The sequence below is a fragment of the Muntiacus reevesi genome, chromosome 12 (genome assembly GCF_963930625.1).
Source record: "Muntiacus reevesi chromosome 12, mMunRee1.1, whole genome shotgun sequence".
Lineage (NCBI taxonomy): Eukaryota > Metazoa > Chordata > Mammalia > Artiodactyla > Cervidae > Muntiacus > Muntiacus reevesi.
The window spans coordinates 77,934,856-77,957,606 of record NC_089260.1 but is presented as its reverse complement, the minus strand read 5'-3'; the positions used below and the strand labels follow the sequence as shown (position 1 = coordinate 77,957,606).

The 22,751-nt window shown below is 37.6% G+C and overlaps 1 protein-coding gene across 1 annotated transcript in view; it reads left to right on the top strand.

The window, feature by feature from the left end:
* The window catches only part of LOC136144764 (exocyst complex component 1-like), a 40,665-nt gene that overhangs the window by 5,580 nt on the left and 12,334 nt on the right, over positions 1-22,751 (top strand). The window contains 8 exon segments of the mRNA XM_065902615.1: positions 574-801; positions 1,017-1,149; positions 1,732-1,856; positions 6,571-6,720; positions 13,233-13,338; positions 19,429-19,592; positions 20,163-20,270; positions 22,326-22,402. Coding sequence (XP_065758687.1) covers positions 574-801; positions 1,017-1,149; positions 1,732-1,856; positions 6,571-6,720; positions 13,233-13,338; positions 19,429-19,592; positions 20,163-20,270; positions 22,326-22,402 — 1,091 coding nt within the window.

The window sequence follows — 22,751 nt, the reverse complement described above, 5'->3', positions numbered from 1 at the left end:
CTGGAAAAAAAAAGTAGTTGCAAATGAAAGAGAAAAGAAAGAATATTGTAGAAGGAGCTATCTTATGGCAATAGACTCTTCCACATCCTATTAGTACCAATCATGCTACAGTTATAAATTAGTTCCATGTATCTGTTAAAGACTGGCATGCTACTGCTACCCTCTTAACTAAGGTATTAGCATAGGTGATTATTATGCTTTTGTTTAGGGTTTTACATAAATGTTGCAGATTATAGAAAATGTCTATAGTTGATAGAGCTGGAAGCAGCGTCAGAGATGGTATAACCTAACGGCACTAATGAGAGTCCACCATTGCTGATGATACATCATGGCGCATGCCCTAAATATGCGGTATTGAGATCTGGTCCCTAACCTCCACATAAGGGGACGTGTGCTTCCCTGAAATACTGTGTGAAAAAGTGGAGTGTAAACACAAAGCAGCCAATTAAAGTAGACGTGTAGATGTGTGTGTCAGCCTTTGTTGCCGCTGCTGCTGAGTCACGCTGCTGTCAAAGATTTATGGATATTTCATTTGAAGAATATGAAGTATTACTTCTCTTTTTAACTGTGTAGGCCAACATCCAGTCTATCATGGCCTCTGAAAAGCAAGTCAACATCCTAATGAAGTTACTGGATGAGCCTCTCAAGGAGGTGGATCAGATTGAATTGAAACTGAGCAGTTATGAGGAAATGCTCCAAAGTGTAAAAGAACAGATGGATCAGATCTCCGAAAGCAACCACCTCATTCATCTCAGTAACACTAATAACGTAAAACTCCTGTCTGAGATAGAGTTTCTTGTGGTAAGCATGGTTATAAACTACTAGCAACAATTAAAAAAAAAAAAAACAAAACTAATGATCTCTAAAGCCCATTTGCAAGTATTTTCTAGTTTCCTTAGGAGAGCAAGATTTAAAAATACTGAAGTTTCAAACACCCAGTAATAGGATTGCGTAGCATCTTACCTGTAAACTTCCTAAGAGTACACAGACAAATGGTGTGTTTGTTTACTTTCCAGAGCCACATGGACCTGGCCAAAGGTCATATAAAGGCACTTCAGGAAGGAGATCTTTCTTCTTCCAGGGGCATTGAGGCCTGCACCAATGCTGCAGATGCCCTGCTGCAGTGCGTGAATGTAGCTCTTCGACCAGGTATGACCATAAAATCTGCCCAAGAACCTGGGACTAAGCTTCTGACTTAGTGTAAAGCTTTTGACAAGAAGTCCATGAGGCAGGTGGTTTAGGGTTAGATTATTAGCTATTGAAACAAGTTTCACTTACTCTCAAACATAATTTATATCGGCACGAAGAACTTGTTCATTTCAGTACCTTCTGATTGACCATCAGTGACTCTACGTTAACACCAGCATTTTTCTTCAGCGCTGTTCACAGGACCTAGCACAAAGTAGATGCCGTAAGGCTTTGCTAGACCAGCGGTTCCTAAACTTGAGCTTGCATCGGGATCACGGCTAGGGGCCAGCGCAGAAGCAGTAGGTCCGCTCTGAGGCCTTAGAATCCATGTTTCTGACCGTTCCCAGGTGAGGCTGAGGCAAGACCGCAGCGTGAGGATCGCTGAGTTACACTGTTTTTCCCCCTTACCTTTCTTTTATAAACACACGCATAAACCAGCAAAAGGTTGAGTTCTTCAGAACTGAAATACGGCTTCTGTTATAAATGCACTCCTTAGACATCCGGGAGCTCTTTAACCCGTTGAATAAGCTGTCACGATTTCAGGCCATGACGTGCTTCTGGCAGTTCAGCAGCAGCAGCAGCAGCAGCAGCAGCAGCGTTTCAGTGATTTGCGAGAGAATTTTGCCCGGAGACTGGCCAGTCACCTCAACAATGTTTTTGTTCGACAGGTAATTTTATCTTATTATAGTACTGGCATGTTCCTGTAGCTTGAAATGAAATGGTCACAGAAAAAAAATTTTAATGTATTTAATTGGGAGCACAATATGTTCCTTTCTATATTTATTTGATTTTAATATTTTTAGATATGTATGTATTTGCTCATAGATGTTTTCGGGGCCTCAGTGGTCTCCTATGAAGACAGTTCCTTTTAGTCAAAATTCCCTAAGTTTTAAATAATTGTGCTTGCATGTTACATATACCCCATTTAGACAATCTTGTTTCTAAAAATAAGTCCAAACTTGTTACGTTTTTAATGTTTGGCCTGTTTTATTTTTCAGTATTTTCAAGTGAGAACAGGGACTTGATTCCATGTTTTCAGTATTTCATTGGCTCCATATACTTATAAATATGAGAAAAATGACTAACTCAATTGTAAATTCTAGTTGATTTAATCTTATAGAAAACCTTTATCTCTATTTCTATGTGGAAAGGGTGTTATAATTAAGGTTGTGGCAATGATATAAATGTTACTGTTAAGTATACCTTAGAGGGATTTGACTAGAAGGTGCTTTTTTTAATAAATAATAAATTAGACTTAATATTTCTTGAATAAATTAGGTGTCATAAATTAGATTTTGTGTATTTATGATCTCTTTAATAGGGATTTGGGGCCAAAAAAAAGTTGAGTGAAATTTTGTTCATCAAGAAATGCTGACTGATATTCCAGGTTCTTATTTTGTTTTCACTTTGTAGTATTCTGAAACAATTGTATTTACTCTATTTTATTTCTGATTAGTTTACTCAGGCCCTCCTTCAACTCTATAACAGGTCCTACTTTCTTTCCGTGCCTGTGAGTACATCAACTTTGGCTCCAGCTTCTCCGATTCTTTTTTTTCCCCTGTAAGGTTTACTAAGCTTAATAGCAGAATCTTTATAGTTATAATTTACTGATTTGAGCTACCTGTTAACCATATTTGTGGCAGTTTTTTTAATGTCCCATAACAGAAAGTTTATTTAGATCCAAAGGCATTTAATCTCATTCTGCTTGCCTTTCTTTCTGTCATTCTTTCATTCACTCACTCACTCCTTTATTTGGAAGTCATTTGCCAAGTGATTAAAGATGCATTCCAGACATTTCATTGGAATAGATGAGAGGCTGATTCTTTGCTCTAGTTGCTCACGATCTAGAGAAGGGCGACAAACAGACTGAGGGAGGGTGTATGTTATGGTGGTACCATGGGAGTAAAGGAAGATCAGCTAACTAACCGTGCAAGGGGGAACCAGGGGAAGACTCTCTTAACATTCCACTTGACTTGAAAAGCTTCAGGAAAAAAGTAAACCTAGGAATCACATAGGAAATACTAATGCACATTTTTCTTACACTATTATTTCAATAATATCTATTTTTACACAATTCCCTAGTTTTTTTAAATTATCCTGTTGACAGGCTATAGTCCACATTTGTAAATGGTATGGAAAATACCAGTCATTAAATGATAATCCTTTCTCCACCCTTAATTGTTTGTTATAACATGCTATTATTTGTGATTTTTGCTTCCTTGCCTTATAAACTAATGGCTTTGTTTAAAATGAATGCATCCCAGTTCTGAAAATCTAATATGCATTGTTACATGTGAGTAATGCATGTTAAAAACCAGAATGTTGCAACAACCTGGAATGTGCTGATGAAGATGAAAGACAGTGTCCCAAGTGCAGAAAAGAGATTTTCTGTGTGTTAAATTGAATACTTCGTGTCACCTAGCAAAGAGTTGGGAAACAAGGGGATTTCTGTTCCTGGTTGTGGGACACACTGGGAAGATTCGATTACTGCACTGGGTTACATGTCTTTGTTCACCATCAAATTTTGATTGTGTGTCTGATTTGTGTGTTACATTGTGTGACAGGACTCACTGTCTTCCATATGTAAGAGTAAGAAATGGCTGCTACCCTCAAGATGCTTGTGAGGATGTGGTAAAGGTAATGTACTTAAAACTCTACAGCAGTGTATAGGGGCTACCTTAGGGACACCACAATGAAGTGAATGTGTCAGTAAAGCAAGTCACACAAATTTTTTGGTTTCCCAGTGCGTAAAAAAGCTATGTTTACACAGTATTGTAGCCTATTGTGTGCAATAGCATTATGTCTAACAGAAGAATGTACACATTTATTTTAAAAATACTTCATTGCTAAAAATTGCTAAGCACCCTCTGAGCCTACCATCTGAGTCATCATCTTTTTGCTGGTGGAGGGTCTTTCCTCAATGTTGAAGGTGCTGGAGGACCAAGGCAGTGATTGCTGAAGATTGGGGTAGCTATGTCAATTTTTAAAAATAAGACAAGAGTGAAGTTTGCTGTAATGATCAACTTTTCCTTTCTCAGACAATTTCTCTGTGGCATGCAATGCTGTTTGATAGCATTTTACCCACAGTAGAACTTCTTCCAAAATTGGAGTCAGTCTTCTCAAATCCTGCTACTTGTTTTATCAACTTAGTTTATGTATTAATTATAGTCTAAATCCTTTGTTGTCATTTCAGTAGCCTTCACAGCATCTTCATCAGGAGTAGATTCTCTTTCAAGAGACCAGTTTCTTTGTTCATCCGTAAGAAGCAACTTCTCATCCATTAAATATCTGTTAAATGAGATTATAACAGTTCAGTCACATCTTTAGACTCCACTTCTAATTCTAGTTCTGCTTTCTACCACATCTATAGTTACTTCCTGTACTGAAGTCATACCCCTCAAAGTCATTCATGAGGGTTGGAATCCGCTTCTTCCAAAACTCCTGTTAATGTTGATATTTTGACCTCTTCTCATGAATCATGGTGTTCTTAAAGGCATCTAGAATGGCCAGTCCTTTTCAAAAGGTTTTCAGTCATCATTACTAATTTATTTATCTCTAATAAGAAACTTTAAACAATGTCTTAATTTTTAAAGTATATAAAGAGTAAAATTCTTAGCACGATTGAATTCTAGATATGATAGTTATCTATATTATTGATTGAATTAAGCAATTTAAGTATTTTTTCTCCTTCCTATATATTTTGAAACCAGTTTCTCTTAAAATCTTTCTGTTAACACTAACAATATTTAATATATCCTAATAGTCTGAAGGTAATAATGTTTTTATATCAGTGAATTTTCACATGATGATGATCTGGAAATGCTACTTACAGTAGAAAGTTTTGAATAGTAATATATGTAGAAGAGCTTTGTAAACCGTAAAATTCTCTATAAATGTTGGTTCTTCCATTTTGCAGGAGAGATGAAGGTTTTTAATTGAAGAGTTTTCCTGACATTAAATTAAATAGTACAACTTAACATGCAGTGACCTGAGTAAACAGCTATAGAAGAACATAAACCATGATTTTGAGTCTTGAATTATTGAAAAAATTAATGAGGAAGGATAATGGAAATATATCTAATATTATTATTAATAAGGGTAAAATATTTGGAAAACATTTATCAGCAATAACAAGTTTGTCAAATACTCCTTCCTTTTAGTTAGTGTAACTTAATTAAGGCACAATTTGGAGACATTAGCAGACTTAAAACTAATCTCTCTCTGTGTACAGTATCTAATATCTGTGAGTCAGTGGAATCTCAGTCATCCTTCTGATGTGGTAAACATTTCTGAAATGTAATGTTTGTAATGACCTTCAGCAGTTTTTGAGTCTGGTTAGAATGGTTTTGTTTGGCATGTTTTTAAAAGAAAACAGAAGTGAGACTCACATGGCTGAGGTTCAGATTCTAGCCTTCCGCCTGTGTGGCCTGTGTGGATCACTTAGCCCTTTGAATTTCAGTTTGTTCCGTTGGGTCAGCTGATCTACTGGATCCATATACTCTAGAACAAAAGTCAGGATGCATCGTCTGCCTCAGGCTGATTGAAAACGTGCTCATTTATATAAGTCATGTCAAGGATTAAAAACAAAATTATATAGTTGCTTCTGTAGAAAATTAATGGAAAAATTAAAATTACATTATTATTAGGGGTTATCCTGGAAAGGGCTTCCCAGGTGGCTCAGTGGTAAAGAATCCGCCTGCAGTGCAGAAGACATAGGTTCAGTCCCTGGGTGGGGAAGATCCCCTGGAGGAGGAAATGGCAACCTACACCAGTACTCTTGCTGGGAACTCCCATGGACAGAGGAGCCCGGCAGGCTACAGACAATCTATTGGGTTGGCCAAGAATAGGATATGATCCAGCAACTGAGCACTGAGCGCTGTCCTGGAAAGCCCAGGAAGCAGTCATCTGCAGTCCTTCCTAGTTCTGACATTCTGTGTCCTGTGCATTTTCACCTGCTGTTTAAATATCGTAGACTCTAATGGAGATATCATAGATGGAGACAATTTGTTTTGAATGACTTCCCCTGTTCGGTGTGTGTTTCTTAGTAACAGTTTATATCATGATATTTATTTGCTTAGTCAATTGTAAAATGTTATGGGAGAGGTAAAGTTGATTAAACTATTCATTCTCAACTACTCTAAAAGATAAAATGAGTCGATTTATCAGAGAGTCATTCTTGTGTGTTTATGACTATTTTATGGTGGTGGTGTTCAGTTTGTATACACAGGATGATTAAAAAAAGACAAGTAAGTACTCAGTTCTTATATTTCTATGTTCTGTTGTTTTTGCTTGGCCATGCTTGATCATTATTAAGGATATTTAGTTACAACAGTGTTTCTTTATACTGTCAGTGATAGTTATGTCCTTATTTATTCACTCTAGGGTCGTGATCAGAGTTCAACTCTTGCTCAGCGCTCTATTGAACTGACTTTACCTAATCATCATGCATTTCATAGAGACTTACTCCGATATGCCAAGCTGATGGAGTGGCTAGAGAGTACGGATTATCGAAAATATGAGGGACTAACAAAGGTATGGATTTGACGTCAGTTACTCACTGAATATAGAGCATTATCTTTTAGAATCGAGAGGTCGTGTGTTCAGTTCCGCAAGTGACATTTGAAGCACTGTTGTATGTTCTTAAAAAAGCAGCAAGTAGTTGAATTTCTTAGTGCTCATTAGCTATGGAGAACATTTTTTTTCTTTTTCATTTATTTTTATTCGTTGGAGGCTAATTACTTTACAATATTGTAGTGGCTTTTGCCATACACTGACATGAATCAGCCATGGATTTACATGTGTTCCCCATCCTGATCCCCCCCTCCCGCCTCCCTCTCCATCCCATCCCTCTGGGTCTTCCCAGTGCACCAGCCCTGAGCACCCGTCTCATGCATCCAGCCTGGGCTGGTGATCTCTTTCACCCTTGATAGTATACTTGTTTCAATGCTGTTCTCTCTGAACATCCCACCCTCGCCTTCTCCCACAGAGTCTAAAATTCTGGAGAACATTTATTTTATGTACTTAGATGGAGAACAGCTAAAATTTGAACTTCAGTATAGTATTAGGCCGTACTGTAGCTTGAAGCATCATTTAGTTTAGTTAGTTAAATAATTATTTCCTGAGTTGCTTTATGTGCAATATAAAAACTAGAGAGTATGAAGTTATATTTTCAATGAGGCATTTGCTTTATAAGAACCTGTAATCTGTTCTTTTAAGCACATGCAGTGTGCCTCTTTATTAAGCAGACATTCCACTGTTCCAGGCACAGAGGACCATGGGTATTTCTGTTCCTGATTGTGGGACACACTAGCTGGAAAAATTGGATTATCATATTATGGTACATTTCTTTGTCACTCACCAGATTTTCACTGTGTGCCTCTTTTGTACTCACTAATCCATATGTAAGAATAAGAAGTGGCTCCCACACATGCTCCTACTTCCAGAGAGCGTCAGGTCTGCCTGGGAAGAGCAACTATCCTTAGCAGCCGGCCAGAGTTAAGTGCTGAACTGGATATGAGTTTAAATGTATAGCATGTTAGAGAAAGGAAATTCATGACCTGTAGCCACAGGAGAAAACTTCATAGAAAACACTGGACTTGACTCTTTTCCCGGGACTTTAAGAAGACCAGCCTGACTGAAGCTGAAATTCCATATTCTAGAAGAGTGAGAAGTTAGGTTGAAAAATCTGAGTCGTGAGTCCTAGCAGCATTCTTCAGACATAGGAAGAGACTTGATAGGGGAAACTAAGAACCTAATACAATAATGAGCTGAAGTGAAATCTTGGACGAAGAAGATGATAGTAGGAATAGAGATTATAAGTCACAAGAGAGAATCCCAAAACAAGGGACAGGATGGTGCCAGACTTGTGAGACGCAGAGATTAAAACAGTGATAAATACCACTTGGGCTTCCCAGGTGGCGCAATGATAAAAAAAAAATCCACCTGTCAATGTAGAAAATGCAGGCTTGATCCCTGGGTTGGAAAGATCCCCTGGAGAAGGAAATGGCAACCGACTGCAGTACCATTGCCTGGAGAATCCCGTGGAGAGAGGAGCCTGGTGGCCACAGTCCGTGGGGTCGCAGAGTGGGACACGACTGAGTGGCTGAGCACACACACACACGGATGGCCACAGCTGGACAAGAAAGAGCCATTCACACGTTCCCTTAGCAAACGCGCTGAGCATCTGCTGTGTGCTGACACTGTTGTATGCACGAAAGAGAACGGCGCTGAAGGAGACAGGCGAACACTTGCCTGTTCAGAGTACATATTCCAGTGGAGAAGGACCAACATAAAAGTCAACTTCATAGTCTGCTGGAAGGTACTGCTGAGAGCTCTAGAGAAAATAAAGCAGGGAATGCTAGGACATCAGAAAGGTTGCGGTTTCAAAAAGGGTGGTCCGAGAAGGCAACATTTGAGCACAAATTTTAAAGATAAGCAGGGGTGCGCAGTGGGAATTTCCGAGGAAAGCTTTCCCAGCACAGCACAAGTGCCCCAAGGCAAGAGCAACCTGGAGCACTGGAGGAGCAAGCAGGCCGTGGTGGTGGGAGCACGGCGAGTCAGGTTCAGGATGGGAGGGCGGGCGTGAGAGGTGCGGTGGGGGGCGGGGGGCGGGGCAGGGCAGATCTGGAAGGGACTGGGCACCGGTGTTGAGAATTTGGTTTTTACTTGCAGAGAGATGAGGGAGGGGTATTGATGGGCTTTGAGTAGCAGAATGACATGCTCTCATTTAGTAAACGGCCATTGTAGCAGGAACCCTTGGGCTCAGGACTCTACTGTTGTGTTGTATTCTGATTAGTTTTGAGTCAGCAGAATTCTGATTTGGAGATAGTTTACAGAAGAATATTTGCATGACTGGAATCTTTGCCTTCTGAAGTTTTAAGAGGATTAATACTGTATTTTGAATGATTAAATATCGTTACATCTTAAGAGTTTTGTGCCAACAAGTGCTTTGTCCCCTAGTGAATATTCAAATGAGTAAAATAATCAATAAGCTTTTTGCCTGATTGTGTTCTCAGTGAGTATTATTGCCGTATCTTTATATATATGTAGCGTCATGAATGTAATTTAAAGTGAAGAAGCAAGCCAGTAGCCAGTCTAGTGCTGAAGTATGGAATCATTCTCTGCTCATGGTATATTTTCAATTGACAGTATTGATGTGCTTTTTTAAATGAAATTATCTTATTTCCAAAGAATCTTGCTTTATCTTGTGTTTGAACTTGTGACAGACCATGCAGTTTTATGCCTGATAATCTAATTTGGTTGCTCAAGTGTTTTCAAAAATAGGAATCTTATTAATATGACCAAGAAAGGAATGAAAGGAAATGGAAGGAAAGGAATGAAAAAAGGAACCTGACAAATCAGTGTTTCTTTGGTAAGAAATAATAATTAAATCCAGATGCTATTTGTACTTGATCCTTTCCATGTAGTGTGTGCTAGTGGTAAAGAACCCGCCTGCCAATGCAGGAGACATAGGAGATTCAGCTTCAGTGTCTGGCTCAGGAAGGTCCCCTGGAGAAGGAAATGGCAACCCACTCCAGTATTCTTGCCTGGAGAATTCCATGGACAGAGGAGCCTGGTGAGCTCTAGTCCATAGGGCTGCAAAGAGTTGAACCTGATTGAAGTGACGTAGCACTCACCTTTGTACTTGGTTATTTGTACCCAGCTCACACTTTTTGGCAGGACCAGGAAAAGCTTGTCTTCATTTCTTTAGGGAAAAGAATAACTAGGCCCTGCCCCAACTCTACTTACGGCTGAATCTAAGCAAACCCCTGATTTGGGGGTGTATGTAATTTAGAGCCTAAGGAAAATAGAGGTGCGTTGGGCATGTAATAAGCTCGGCTGCCCAGAATCCCTTCTGCCTAGCTGGGGCAGTAGAGCATGTAGAGCAGTTGAGCAGGGAGATGGTTTATCCTTGTTTAGGTAGGAACAATCTTTCCTCTCCCAATAGCCCCTTGAGGCCGACAGTCTTTAAGACTGCTCACACATTGTCTCAGCCTCAGTCCTATATTTGTAAATATAGAAAATAAAACATGGTGTTATCTGTAAGACTCTAAAGTGAGCACAAGAAAAAGTTGGAAATACTGCCTGAGATAACAGTATTTAAGCTCAAGATAGTTGGATTTTAAGTTAGGTGCTGTATACAGGATGCTAAGAGAAATACTCCCAGTGAGAAGCTTCTCTCTGAATTCAGTAAGTGAATGAGCTGGGAGTCACGCCTGTCTGTGGGCTTCCCCACCTGTGGGTTCTGTTGAGCACCTGGGGGAAGGTGTTCAGTCATTTCAATTGTATTGAAAAAGAAGGTGATTTTCAGTAGTCTGCTCAAATCACTGTTTTAGAAATAGCGACTGTTTAAATTGCTTGGGTAGTAGTGTGCACTTAGTTTGGGTATTGGAATGCAGTCTGTTATATTGAGTGAGTTGAGTAGAAATCTAATGAAGATTTTATGAATTATAAATTGGTCAGCCATTTACATTGATTTCCAGTGATCAGTGTTTTTGTGATAATTTAAAATTCAACGAATGAGATGCTGAAAAGTGAAATAGCTGAACGAAATAGGAATAATTTTAGTGTCTGTTTAGCTTTAGATTTGCTTTTAAAGCTACACACAAAGATCACAGGAAAAAATTTCCTATTTAACTTTCCTTACGGAGAATCTGTGGGAAATGTATGTGGCATGCAAATTGGAAAAAAGAAGGCTCTATATTATGTTTCATCCAAAAATTTTTTATAAGGACGTATCTATCAATAAAATATCTAAATATATATAAATATATCTAATATATTTTTATATACTTATAAAATAACTTAAAAAAATCAATAATGAACTATGAGTCAGTATACAAATAATTTAAGTGATATACCTTTGAAAGTTACATCTGATGTTTAAAGCAAAGTAAACTGTTCTAAAACTGGATGTGTTTGAAATTGAAGTGTAGATTTCATGATAAATTTAAAAGAATAACTAGGCATAGGAGTTTTTCTGCTGCGGATTTATTTAAATTTAGTGAAACTCTACATAAGGCATTTAACATAGGATTTGGAAAAATACATGGCCTCCCGCTGTTGACTCTTTCGTCAGGGTATAAAATATTTTTGTATGATAATAAGCATAGATGATGAGGGAATGAGTTTGCATGTTAAATAATAGATGTTTTCATTTGAACTAGAATAAATTTTGTTTTTTAAAAAGAAATCATTTGATTATGAAAACTGTAAGATGTGGTAATTAAATTCTTATGAGAGTAACCTATTTGGGGCTAATTTACTACCCCATGCTGGCAAGGTATGGTAAAACTCAGTGTCCTGCTTCAGTGTCATTGATCCTGTCTGTTGGTATAATAATTTTTGAAACAGCATGGTATTATGGAAGAAGAGTTAAAAGATTCCCTTATTCTTTAGCACTGTAATTTTACCCTTAGGAAATTATTCCAAGAAAGCAGTTCATTAGAGATGAAAAGCTTGTTGTAACATTGTCTATCACAGGAAAACATCAAAACCAATTATGTAGTCTGTGTTAGGAGGTTGGTTTACTAAACTGAACATCAGCAGAGCATAATACTGTGCAGTCATTAGCATATGACCTGGAAAAGCGTGATTGTGCTGCCCCAAACACCCAGTATCGTATGAATGCAGCTATGTTTAAAATACATGAAAGGTAATGTGTAAATTACCATCGGATCATTGAAAAAGCAAGAGAGTTCCAGAAAAACATCTACTGCTGCTTTACTGACTACGCCAAAGCCTTTGACTGTGTGGATTACCAAACTGTGAAAAATTCTTCAAAAGATAGGAGTAGCAGACCACGTTATTTGCCTCTCAAGAAATCCGTATGCAGGTCAGGAAGCAACGGTTAGAACTGAACATGGAACAACAGACTGGTTCCAAATCAGGAAAGGAGTATATCAAGGTTGTATACTGTCACCCTGCTTATTTAACTTATATGCAGAGTACATCGTTTGAAATGCTGGGCTTCGTGAAGCACAAACTGGCATCAGGATTGCCAGGAGAAATATCAAAATCCTCAGATAAGCAGATGACACCAGCCTTATGGCAGAAAGTGAAGAACTAAAGAGCCTCTTGATGAAAGTGAAAGAGGAGAGTGAAAAAGTTGGCTTAAAACTCAACATTCAGAAAACTAAGATCATGGCATCTGGTCCCATCACTTCATGGCAAATAAATGGGGAGACAATGGAAGCAGTGAGAGACTTTATTTTGGGGGGCTCCAAAATCACTGCAGGTGGTGATTACAGCCATGAAATTAAAAGAGGCTTGCTCCTTGGGAGAAAAGCTATGACCAACCTAGACAGCATATTAAAAAACTGAGACATTACTTTGCCAACAAAGGTCCATTTAGTCAAGGCTATGACTTTTCCAGTAGTTATGTATGGGTGTGAGAGTTGGACTGTAAAGAAAGCTGAGCACCGAAGAATTGATGCCTTTGAACTGTGGTGTTGGAGAGGATTCTTGAGAGTCCCTCGTACAGCAAGGAGATACAACCAGTCAATCCTAAAGGAAATCAGTCCTGAATATTCATTGAAACAACTGATATTGAAGCTGAAACTCCAATACTTTGGCCACCTGATGCGTAGAAGTGACTCATTTGAAAAGACCCTGATGCTGGGAAAGATTGAAGACTGGAGGAGAAGGGGACAACAGAAGATGAGACGGCTGGATGGCATCACCGACTCAATGGACATGAGTTTGAGCAGGCTTCGGGAGTTGGTGATGGACAGGGAGGCCTGGCATGCTGCAGTCCATGGGGTTGCAAAGAGTCGTACTTGACTGAGCAACTGAACTGAACTGAAAGTATAAAAGTGAAAATGTGAGTGTGATTATTCAACTTCATATTTTTACAAACTGTTAATATTATGATGCCAGTTCAGTTTTTTTAAAAGATGGAAAATAGCCTTCTTGTGTCCTATGAAATGCATCAAATATTTTCAGACCACAAAATTGAAAACAAGCACAAAGGATATGGGGGGATTGAGAAATGGAAATTGTTATACTTGTTTTATTAATGAGTATGTGTTGTTTTCACTTTTAAGAATTGCATGGATTATTTGTCATGACTCTGTGAGAGAGAAATTAAAGATGTCTTTGAAGTTGCAAAGATCAAGATGACTGGCACAACTAAAGAAAGCAAGAAGCTTGGTAAGCTTAGGCACCTCAGTCCCCTTGTTTTCTCTTCTACTAAAAATTATTTATCTGTGACACATAATTTTAAGACTTTTTAGGCAAGGTGGAAGGAGATACAATAGAATTAGTAAAAGAATAAATCTAATGCATTGGTTTGATTTATAGGTTTTTCATGGAACAAGTATGTCTCTAAAGCCTTATTTTTACTAATTAAAATTCTGCAGTATGTGAACTTGACAGCAATTGTATATACATGCCGTGTCTAATAAAAGTACAGCGCAGACGCGGAACCCGTGAATACGGAGGACCAACCATGGGACTTGAGCATCCATGGATTTTGGTGTCCACCACTGGTGCTGGAACCAACCCTGCACAGACACCAGGGACAGCTGTGTATAGTCACAGCAGCAGCAGTTGGCCAGAGAATGAAGTGCAGTCTGGAGAGAAAGTACTAGATTAAGAGACAGATGTTGGAAGTTCAGTTTCTGATTTCCTAAAAGACCTTTTGTACCAGTTGGAGGCAAGTCTGTGATCTCTTAAGTCATTGCACTCCACAGGGAAGTGAAGTGATGCCTGGCTTCTTACTTGTCACTGGCTATTTTGAATCAAAAAGAAAGTTGCTAAGTGTTTTCTCCCCTGTGAAGGGGCTGTAAAAATGTCACCAAAATTTCTCCTGTAATTATACTTTATTTTTCCAAAGAGTTATTTTTGAAACAAGAGGGGTTTTTGTTGCTTCTAAATATGTTAAATAAACAAAAAACTTGATTTAAAAGGATAACCAGTGAAAGTATCAAGTTGCAAGGAAATGATTTGCCGAGGCCACGTTCTGCTCTTGCATGTACCCATCTCTGGGCTTTTTGGATGGAGTTCTGTGCCTGTCGGAGTCAGAACCTGGCCTTAAATGGCTACAGTGTGTCCTCTGTGTCTGCATAGCTCCCCTTTAGAACCATGAGTGTAGCATTTGCTTGTTGAAAGGAGCCTGTGCCCTGATTGAAATTGATAGCTCGTCTTTCCATTCTTTTCTTTAGGACAAAGAAGACTATCTTTAGTAGTGGGTAATTATTTTGTGATTCACTGGTTTGTGGTTTGTTTTTGTTTTTAATACAACACTAATATATTGGTGATACTAGTTCCGATTTTTTAAATGGTTTGAATCTGTGTATTGCACTTTGGTAAAGATACTGATAAAAATATTGGGACAATAGGCTTTTGGAAACAGAAATGCTAACTCATCCTAAAGGTTACTTGTTCTTAAACGGTGTGTTTATATCCTTGTTAATGTTTCACCATGGATATGTTAAATTGAAGAAGGAATTCATAGGGCCTGGACTCCATCTCAGGCCTGTCCGTGCTGATCGTGCTCGGCTGCCTCTCCAGTGGACTCTGAACTCTCTGCTTAGTGCCTGTGGGAACGACAATGGAAGGATAAGACCCCCTCCAGACAGGGGAATCTTGAAGATCACATCCAGGTTGCTCATTGCCTAAGAGGAAGCATACCGTAATCACCCCTGTCTCCGGACAGGTCATAAACTTTTCCTGTATCTATCAGGATGTAATCACAGGCTTATCGATTATTAACTGGTTGGAATGTAACTCCGGGCTTATTGACTATTGACTGTTTGAACACACAACACTTGAATGATGGGGTTATTGTAGTTGTATTTACCCTACCTTTGTTTATGTAAGTCTCAACGGAATTGAGGTGGTGGGTTTGGACACGTACACATGGGGTAGGTGGTGGGGTTTGGACACGTACACATGGGGTAGGTGGTGGATTTGGACACGTACACATGGGGTATAAAAGATTTTCACAAATGCTGGACGGGGTCCTTGGCTAAGAGGAGACTCTGCCTTGGGCCCGCCGGTGTAATAAACTGCACTCCACTATCTGCATTGTCCTTCTGAGTGAGTCTGTTTCCCGGAAAGCGTGGCTATAACAAAATCAGTTTTTCTTTTTAGTAAACAACATATTAATACAGTTACATGTTTAATGTTTTCATTTAGTATATTTGTCATCACTTGCTACTGCAGTAAAAGGGAAATCTTTCTAAAACTACCTCCTTGGGAGGTTATTAATGCCCCTGTCATAATATTAATTTATCAAGCTTAAGATTCTCATTGAGATAAATGACATAATTGGAATATAATTTAAATCAAATACAATACTATCTTAATGGTATCATTGCATTAACCTAAAACCTTAATTTTTTTTCTTATTTTTTGAAGTTCTTAAATTATCTTGTTAAAAAATTTTTAATTAACCTAAGACAAGTTTAGAAGATACTTTTAGAACAGGGTTAAAATTACATCTCTCGTATGTATCCATTAAGTAGTAAGAAATAGGAGAGTAACCAAAAAATTATAGTTTCTATTACTTTGATGTTATCAGTTACAAGAAAGGAAAAACTAAATAATAAACAGAATTCAGAGGATAAAAACTATTTTGTTCATCTTTGAAAATGTAGCTTGTTGGTCAACATTTAAAAATAAATTTCAAGTTAAATACAAATGACTTCAGAAGTTCTAAATAGATAGAATGTAAACTTTTTAAAGATACCTTTTCAAGGATTCGAATTATGTTTAAATCAGTTCTTAATAGTAATTACAGTTAAAAGAGAAACCTAAAATTTGGGGAAGGTAAATTTTCAATGGCTCAAAATTAAGGAATTATGAATAAAATTTTAAATTTGTTTTGTTTTTTCCTTGCTCTGAAAATGCTGCATCCGAGATACTAATAAAAATAGAAAGTCAGCGGCGGGCGGTTAAAAAAAAAAAGAATAGAAAGTCAGATTGAATGTATTTTACAAAAGGAAATTGTGTATAGTCATAGAGATTCAGGGGAATTCTCTCTTTTTGAACCATTCTTTACTCAAGTCTTTAACATCTACTTAGTTTAGATAATTTAAAACAATGTTAAAATGCCAGTAAAGCACTTTTTCTTTGTGGTAAGGTTTTTATAAAACCTTTGCCTTTCTAAGGTCAGAAGGTTACCCTGATACTCTCAGAGGTGTGGGATTGTCCTCCCGAGATTGATACTTTGGTGTTTTGTTTTTCTTCTGTATTCCTCAGATGTACTGAATGAAAAGACAGGCAAAGGATATCTAGTAATAATTTTTTAAATTGCCCATTTTTTTTCTTTTTACTACTAAGATAAGACACACAAGTATTAGTTGAGTCCATTTACATAATAACTTCCTTATCTTTAGTAATCCAAAACTTAAAAAATGATATGCCAAGCACATTTTTTCCAGTGTTTCTCCACTGAAATTAAGAAATCTTGTTGACTCCAAAGGGAGTCTTGAACACAAGACTACATTCAGTCCTGAGTAGAAGATTCATTCAGTAAATGTTTATTAATTACCTATTACATGATAATCGCTGCTCGATACTGAGAATGCAGCAATGAGCAAAGACCCTACCCTCTTGGTGCTTGTACTCTAGCAGAAATTGTTTAAGGATATTTAAAATTTACCAGAATATTGTTACTTCTTGCTGATAAATAATATAGACTTTTTTATGAGCCCAAATAGGGCACTAGTAGTATTTATTAACTACTTTAAAAAAAGAAAACTATATGCAGAATTAGGCTTTGCTCTGAAACTGGTGAACTTAGTAGAGTGACACCTTAAGATCGCCAGCAGGTACTGTTCAGATTGACAAGCTAGTGGCTCCAGTGCATCCCCCGCTCCTGGTTGCTGTGTGTCCAGCCTTATCATTTCATATTCCTTTAAACTTCAGGCAGACAAGGCTAGGAAGATTGACATGTTTTTGGTGTGGCAAATTAGTAGTTTATACTCGAGCTTTTGCCTAGCAATAGCAACTATCACTATCCCTGTTTGGCAGGAGTTGACACCTTGTTTTCCGTTTCTTAAATATTTCTAGAGTTATATTCATTAATTTTCTGTTTTATTCTATAATTTCTTTCTTTGCCATTCAAGTTAGATTCTCATTTGGGTTTAGAATGTTTCACAAAACGATCTCTACAATTGATCTAACAAATACTAAAGAGAGGTTTTAGATAAAGGAAATGCCAAATGACCCTGAAAGAACTCCAATTCCCACATTAGACCTGTCTCTCAGCTTTACCCTTCTACCTACCCATCTCCCAATAATTAGTGTTTTGATACATGTGTTTTATTCTCAGTGTTCACAGAGCCAGCTAAGTTACTAAACAGTTTAGCTTATTATTTCTAAAATGGTTTTAAAACTCCACTCATAATTTTTTTTATCAGAGGGAGTATAAAATTATTTAGTACAGTGGAGATTCCTTCCAAGAGCTTTCAGTGAATACAGGATTGTTAATGCATTTAATGTATAAATGTGCAAGTTCATTCTATTAAATTTTCACTGTATTAAATTATTTACTTGAACTCTGTTTTCTTCAGAAATCAGAACTTGGAAGTGTAGTCTTTAAATTTAAGTACATCAGCTTAGGAGACTTAAAAGTGTGGGGGAGGTTTACAAATGTAGATATTTTTACCTGAATATTTGCATTAAATAGTACATTAAAAGACTAGTAAAGGTTTTTCTGTCATGTAATTTCTCAAGCAGTAGCTGACCAACTAAACATATGTTGCCTCTCTCGTTGCTTGGTGCTCCTGGTTCTTTGCATGTGTCTTTTCAACTAGAGCTTTAACTTCCTCTTGTGCGCGGTTTGTGCAGATTGCAGCTTGCTAACTTGTCTTTGTCTGTGACGCTTGCAGCCTAACCCGTGGCAGCCACACTGCCTGGAAAGGCAGTGCTGTCAGACGGGAAGCCGAGAGTGGGCGTGCTCGGCGTGTCAGCAGGTGCTCTCAGTGCGTGTGTGTGTCTAGGAGCCAGTCGTTCATCCTGGAGAAGCTGCGCCAGAAACACTGCTTGCTCTGGGTTGCCAGGGCTTGGCCAGAAAGAAAACCAACAGAAAGGAAGTGGGATGACTGCATCCAAGAAATGTGTGGCATGGTTAAACATGTATGGTGGGTAGTCAGAAACTTATAAAAAGTCTTAACCGTTATACTTTTGTTTTCAGGCTGTGTTTAGAAACTATAAAATTTCTTGTACGTATGGTCAGATTTTGCATAATGAAACCAAAGTTTGTCTCTAACTAACTGTATATCATATTTGTTGTTGTTATTTTTTACTTTACATATACAAATATGATTTGTATATCATATTTTTTATCACTTATTTTATTATTTGTCCCTTCTGACCATCAGTGAATAATACAGGTTTAGCTGAGAAATAGTCAAGAAGAATAAAAATGTTTTACTGTTTAAATTTAATTCTGAATAGAAACATCACATTTTCTTGTAAAAATAGAATCCTTTAATAGTTTGGTGTATGTAGGATATTGTGCAGACATATTGTTCTCATTTTTCCTCATAGCTATGATAGATACCTATGTTTATACCTAAACTCAGATGTCCCATATTAATATAGTTAACTATGTATGTGTTATGTTAGTTGTATTTTAAATACAACAAATATTCAGGGTTTTGTTTTTGTTGTTTTTTTTTCTCTTTTCATTTTGTTTAGTTTTTAAAAGAACTTTAATCAATTCACTTGCTGAAAAAACAGGAATGTCTGAGTTCAGGAATGTATTAAGTTGAGTCATGTGTAATTGACGTTTTTAGTAGGACAAGATTAATTGAGTGTTGGTAGTTTCATGTGGTTCAGCCTAATATGTTGATTCAATGTAGAGGCAAATAATATTGGAATATGGCAGTTTTTTTCTAGAAATACAATCATTATGTTAGCTAGTATTCTAGGGGGTCAGTGACTTTCATCCATAGTCATGTCTTCTGAGTGGAAAAGAACTCCTCATCTACTTTTGAAAAATCATCAGACAACTGTGATGAGACTGGGCAGGGCACAGTGTGATCTCTAAGATCCCTTTCAGTCTTATTCTGTGATTCTGTATGATTTCACCTATCTTTACATAGGCTCAGAAGTAGAACACAAATCTTAATGAAAGAGGAAGACACTCTACATCCTCTTCATGTGGCAGAGTTGTGCCCTAACCCATATGAGCCCCAGAAGAGCAGGACAGCAGAAGGGAGCCCTGATGGATGCCATGAACCTTTCATTCGTGAAGGTCACAGCTTTTAAAGGTTTATCATTTCCCAGGTCTTCACGGGAGTTCCGGGAAATTAACCGGGTCTACTTCCAGTCTAAATAAGCTCAGTGTTCAGAGCTCCGGGAACCGCCGGTCTCAGTCATCTTCCTTGCTGGACATGGGAGACATGTCGGCCTCTGATCTCGATGTCGCCGACAGAGCCAGGTTTGATAAGGTAAGATAAAATGACGCATGTTTCTTAAACATTACTGTCAGTTTTCTAGCACCAGTTTGTTACTGCTTTAATTGTGTTCAAAGATTTGGGCTCTATTGACTCTTTTAATTAACCGTGTCTTACTTTCCATTTCTGAATCTAAAAAAAAAAAAAAAAATAACTGGTCAAATGGCAACTGAAATGTGATTCATCAATTAAATGACATAACAGCTTTATTAAAATTTGTTTTAAATCATAAAGAGCTTGCATTGTCAATCCAGTTATTTGAGTGACTACAAAGAGGAAACAACTTTTATGAAGCTAAATTGTTTAAATAAAGTTTTATCACTCTGTTCCTCTTTCCAGATTCCAAGTGAGTAATTGTTGTCAGTTTTGTTTTAGGTATGTTCTGACCCTGTTATGCCTCATTAGTACTGCATTGTCCTGTCAATCTTGGAAGTATTTGTTTGGGGGATTCTATTAAGATTATAGATAAAGCTTCCCTGGTTGCTGCAGAAAAGTGATTAAATGTGGAATGTTATTTTAAGCGTTTTGTTCAGTTCTTTGTAGAATCATTTTGGTTTTCTTCAGATCTTTGAACAGGTACTGAGTGAACTGGAGCCCCTGTGTCTGGCAGAACAAGACTTCATAAGTAAATTTTTCAAACTACAGCAGCATCAGAGTATGCCTGGAACTGTGGTATGGGTGACATTTATTTACTAGCGCATATTTGTGATCTATATCATAATTAGCATAATCATTATATTGTCATAATTTTAATATCAGAACAGAAAGAATTTACATTGTAAGGATTTTTAAAATATTTTTTATCATATAAGATATTAAAAAAAAGGATAGGGTTTGGGCATCTAATCTAATATTCTAGACTATCTTAGGGCTAAACATTCTCCAAATTGATGAGTGGGGGAAATGTCTGAGTTTACTTGGCAAAAAATATTTTTAAAAAGCAAATTTATTGTTTTAGTGATCAAGAAAAAGTAAATAGAATTAAAAAAATTACAATGATGTTTTAATGTATATTTGTTGTTATTTAGTCACTAAGTCGTGTCTGACTCTTTGCAACCCCGTGGACTGTAGCCCACCAGGTTTCTCTCTCCATGGGATTCCCCAGGCAAGAATACTGGAGTGGATTGCCAGTTCCTTCACCAGGGGATCTTCCCAACCCAGGAATTGAACCCGTGGCTCCTGCATTGGCAGGCAGATTTCTTTCCTGCTGAGCCACCAGGGAAGCCCCCATGGTCTTAAAAAATAAATGAAAGCAAGCAAGAGAAAAATGGAGAGCCTCAAATCAGAATCTTTCTTATGGCTTTCTTACTATGAGACTGAGAGAGTAACAGGCGGGAAGGCCAGGGGTCTCCAAATGGAGGAATGAGGCTGTAAGTGCCAGACATTTTTATCTCTCCTAACCGGCAGAAAAGAACAAACCAGCGATCTGTTTTTCCTTCTCTATACAAAATTAAAAGGAGGTTTCTCCTAACATTCTGTGTGGCCATGACACCTGGTCTCACCTAAAGCTAACTACTCCCAAACCTTGAGTTAACCAATACATTTCTTTTTCGTATGGAAGTGTTGTCTTAAGCTATGTTAATGAACCCCAGACTCCATCTTCAAGTTGGTTCCGCCAAAGGGCCTAATTTACTTGTTCAGGTATTGTTCCCCTAATCTATGTAAACGAAACTATTTGTTGGTACAAGATGCAAGTCAATAGTTTTATGGCCTGGGATGAATTATCTGGTGCCATTCTAGATTTTATGACATTCCTTTCTTTTCATTAACAGACTGTGAGTGACTATATACCATACAGCTAAAGACTAGGAGGGGGGTACTCTTTTGCCCCCTTCTGATGCCTATGTCAGAAGCTTTCTCTATCTCCTTTATACTTTAATAAAACTTTATTACACAAAAGCTCTGAGCGATCCAGCCTCGTCTCTGGCCCCGGATTGAATTCGTCTCCTCCGGAGGCCAAGAATCCCGCGTCTTATCGTTCAGCAACAACCTTTCAAGACCATAAACTAATTATTTAATCCCTACTTTTCCTCATCTATGTAATGGGTATAATAATGCCTATTGAACATGGCTCTCTGGTGGCATAAATGTAAGAAAATAAAATGAGCCATTTGCTAGAGTATTTTAAAGAACTTAAAAACACAATGCAAATCGAGTGATTTTTTTAAAATTAAGATGATCTTTAAAAGAACTAACATATAAAAACAGTGCTCAAAATTAAGTCTTTCAGATGGTTAGGGGGTTTGTTCTTGTAGATGGTAATTGCTAGTAAATTTGTTAGTTTCTGTAAGAACTTCTGACAGCATTTTTTATGCTCAAGTTTTATTAGGATGATTAATTTTATTACAATGATTTTAATTTTCAAAATTCTCCCTTGAACATGTCCCTAGATATTTTCAGCTTTTTATTAAATTGTCCCCTCGTTCCTGCACTCCCTCTGAGTCTCCTCTACCTTTCTCTCCCGCCCCACCCCCCCCCAAATGTGCTCACAAGCAAACACAGCTTCTCATTCTCAGATAAAATCTGAAAACAAAGCTTCTCCTGAACATTCTGAAGCAACATGTTAAATTATATAATTTCATTGATAATACTACCTTTAAAAATCATTATTTCTCATCATACATTCTCTCCTAAGAATTTGGAGACTGAGCAGGCTATTGCTATATAAACTAAACTCTTCAATTTGTTAGCCTTTTATTATGTAAAGTATCTGAATAATTTTTGCAGACTGAAGCAGAGGACACAGATGGAGGAACTTTGTCACGGCAACATAATGCTGGCACACCGCTGCCTGTTTCATCTGAGTATGTGTTTGTTACTATCTGTTGTTTATTGTGAAAAAAAAGTAAACTTTCAATTGAGCAGGAAGGAATGCTGCCCAGTGAGGAGTCCAGATTACTGTCCATAGCTGACAACACTCAGAGCACCGATCTGTGTGCCCAGTGTGTTACAGAGCTTCTCAATGAAGTAAACTTGGTCCCCTTTATAGCTCTTTGGCTTTTCTTTGCTCTTGTAATCACACAAATGCAGTCAATTTTGATGTTTGCTGGTAGGAAGTTGCATTTGAATTGTAGTGTATTTCTCAGAAATCACAAAGCACATTTCAGGACCCAGTTCTACAAAGGACGTTATTTTGAGTGATAAAAATGCAAC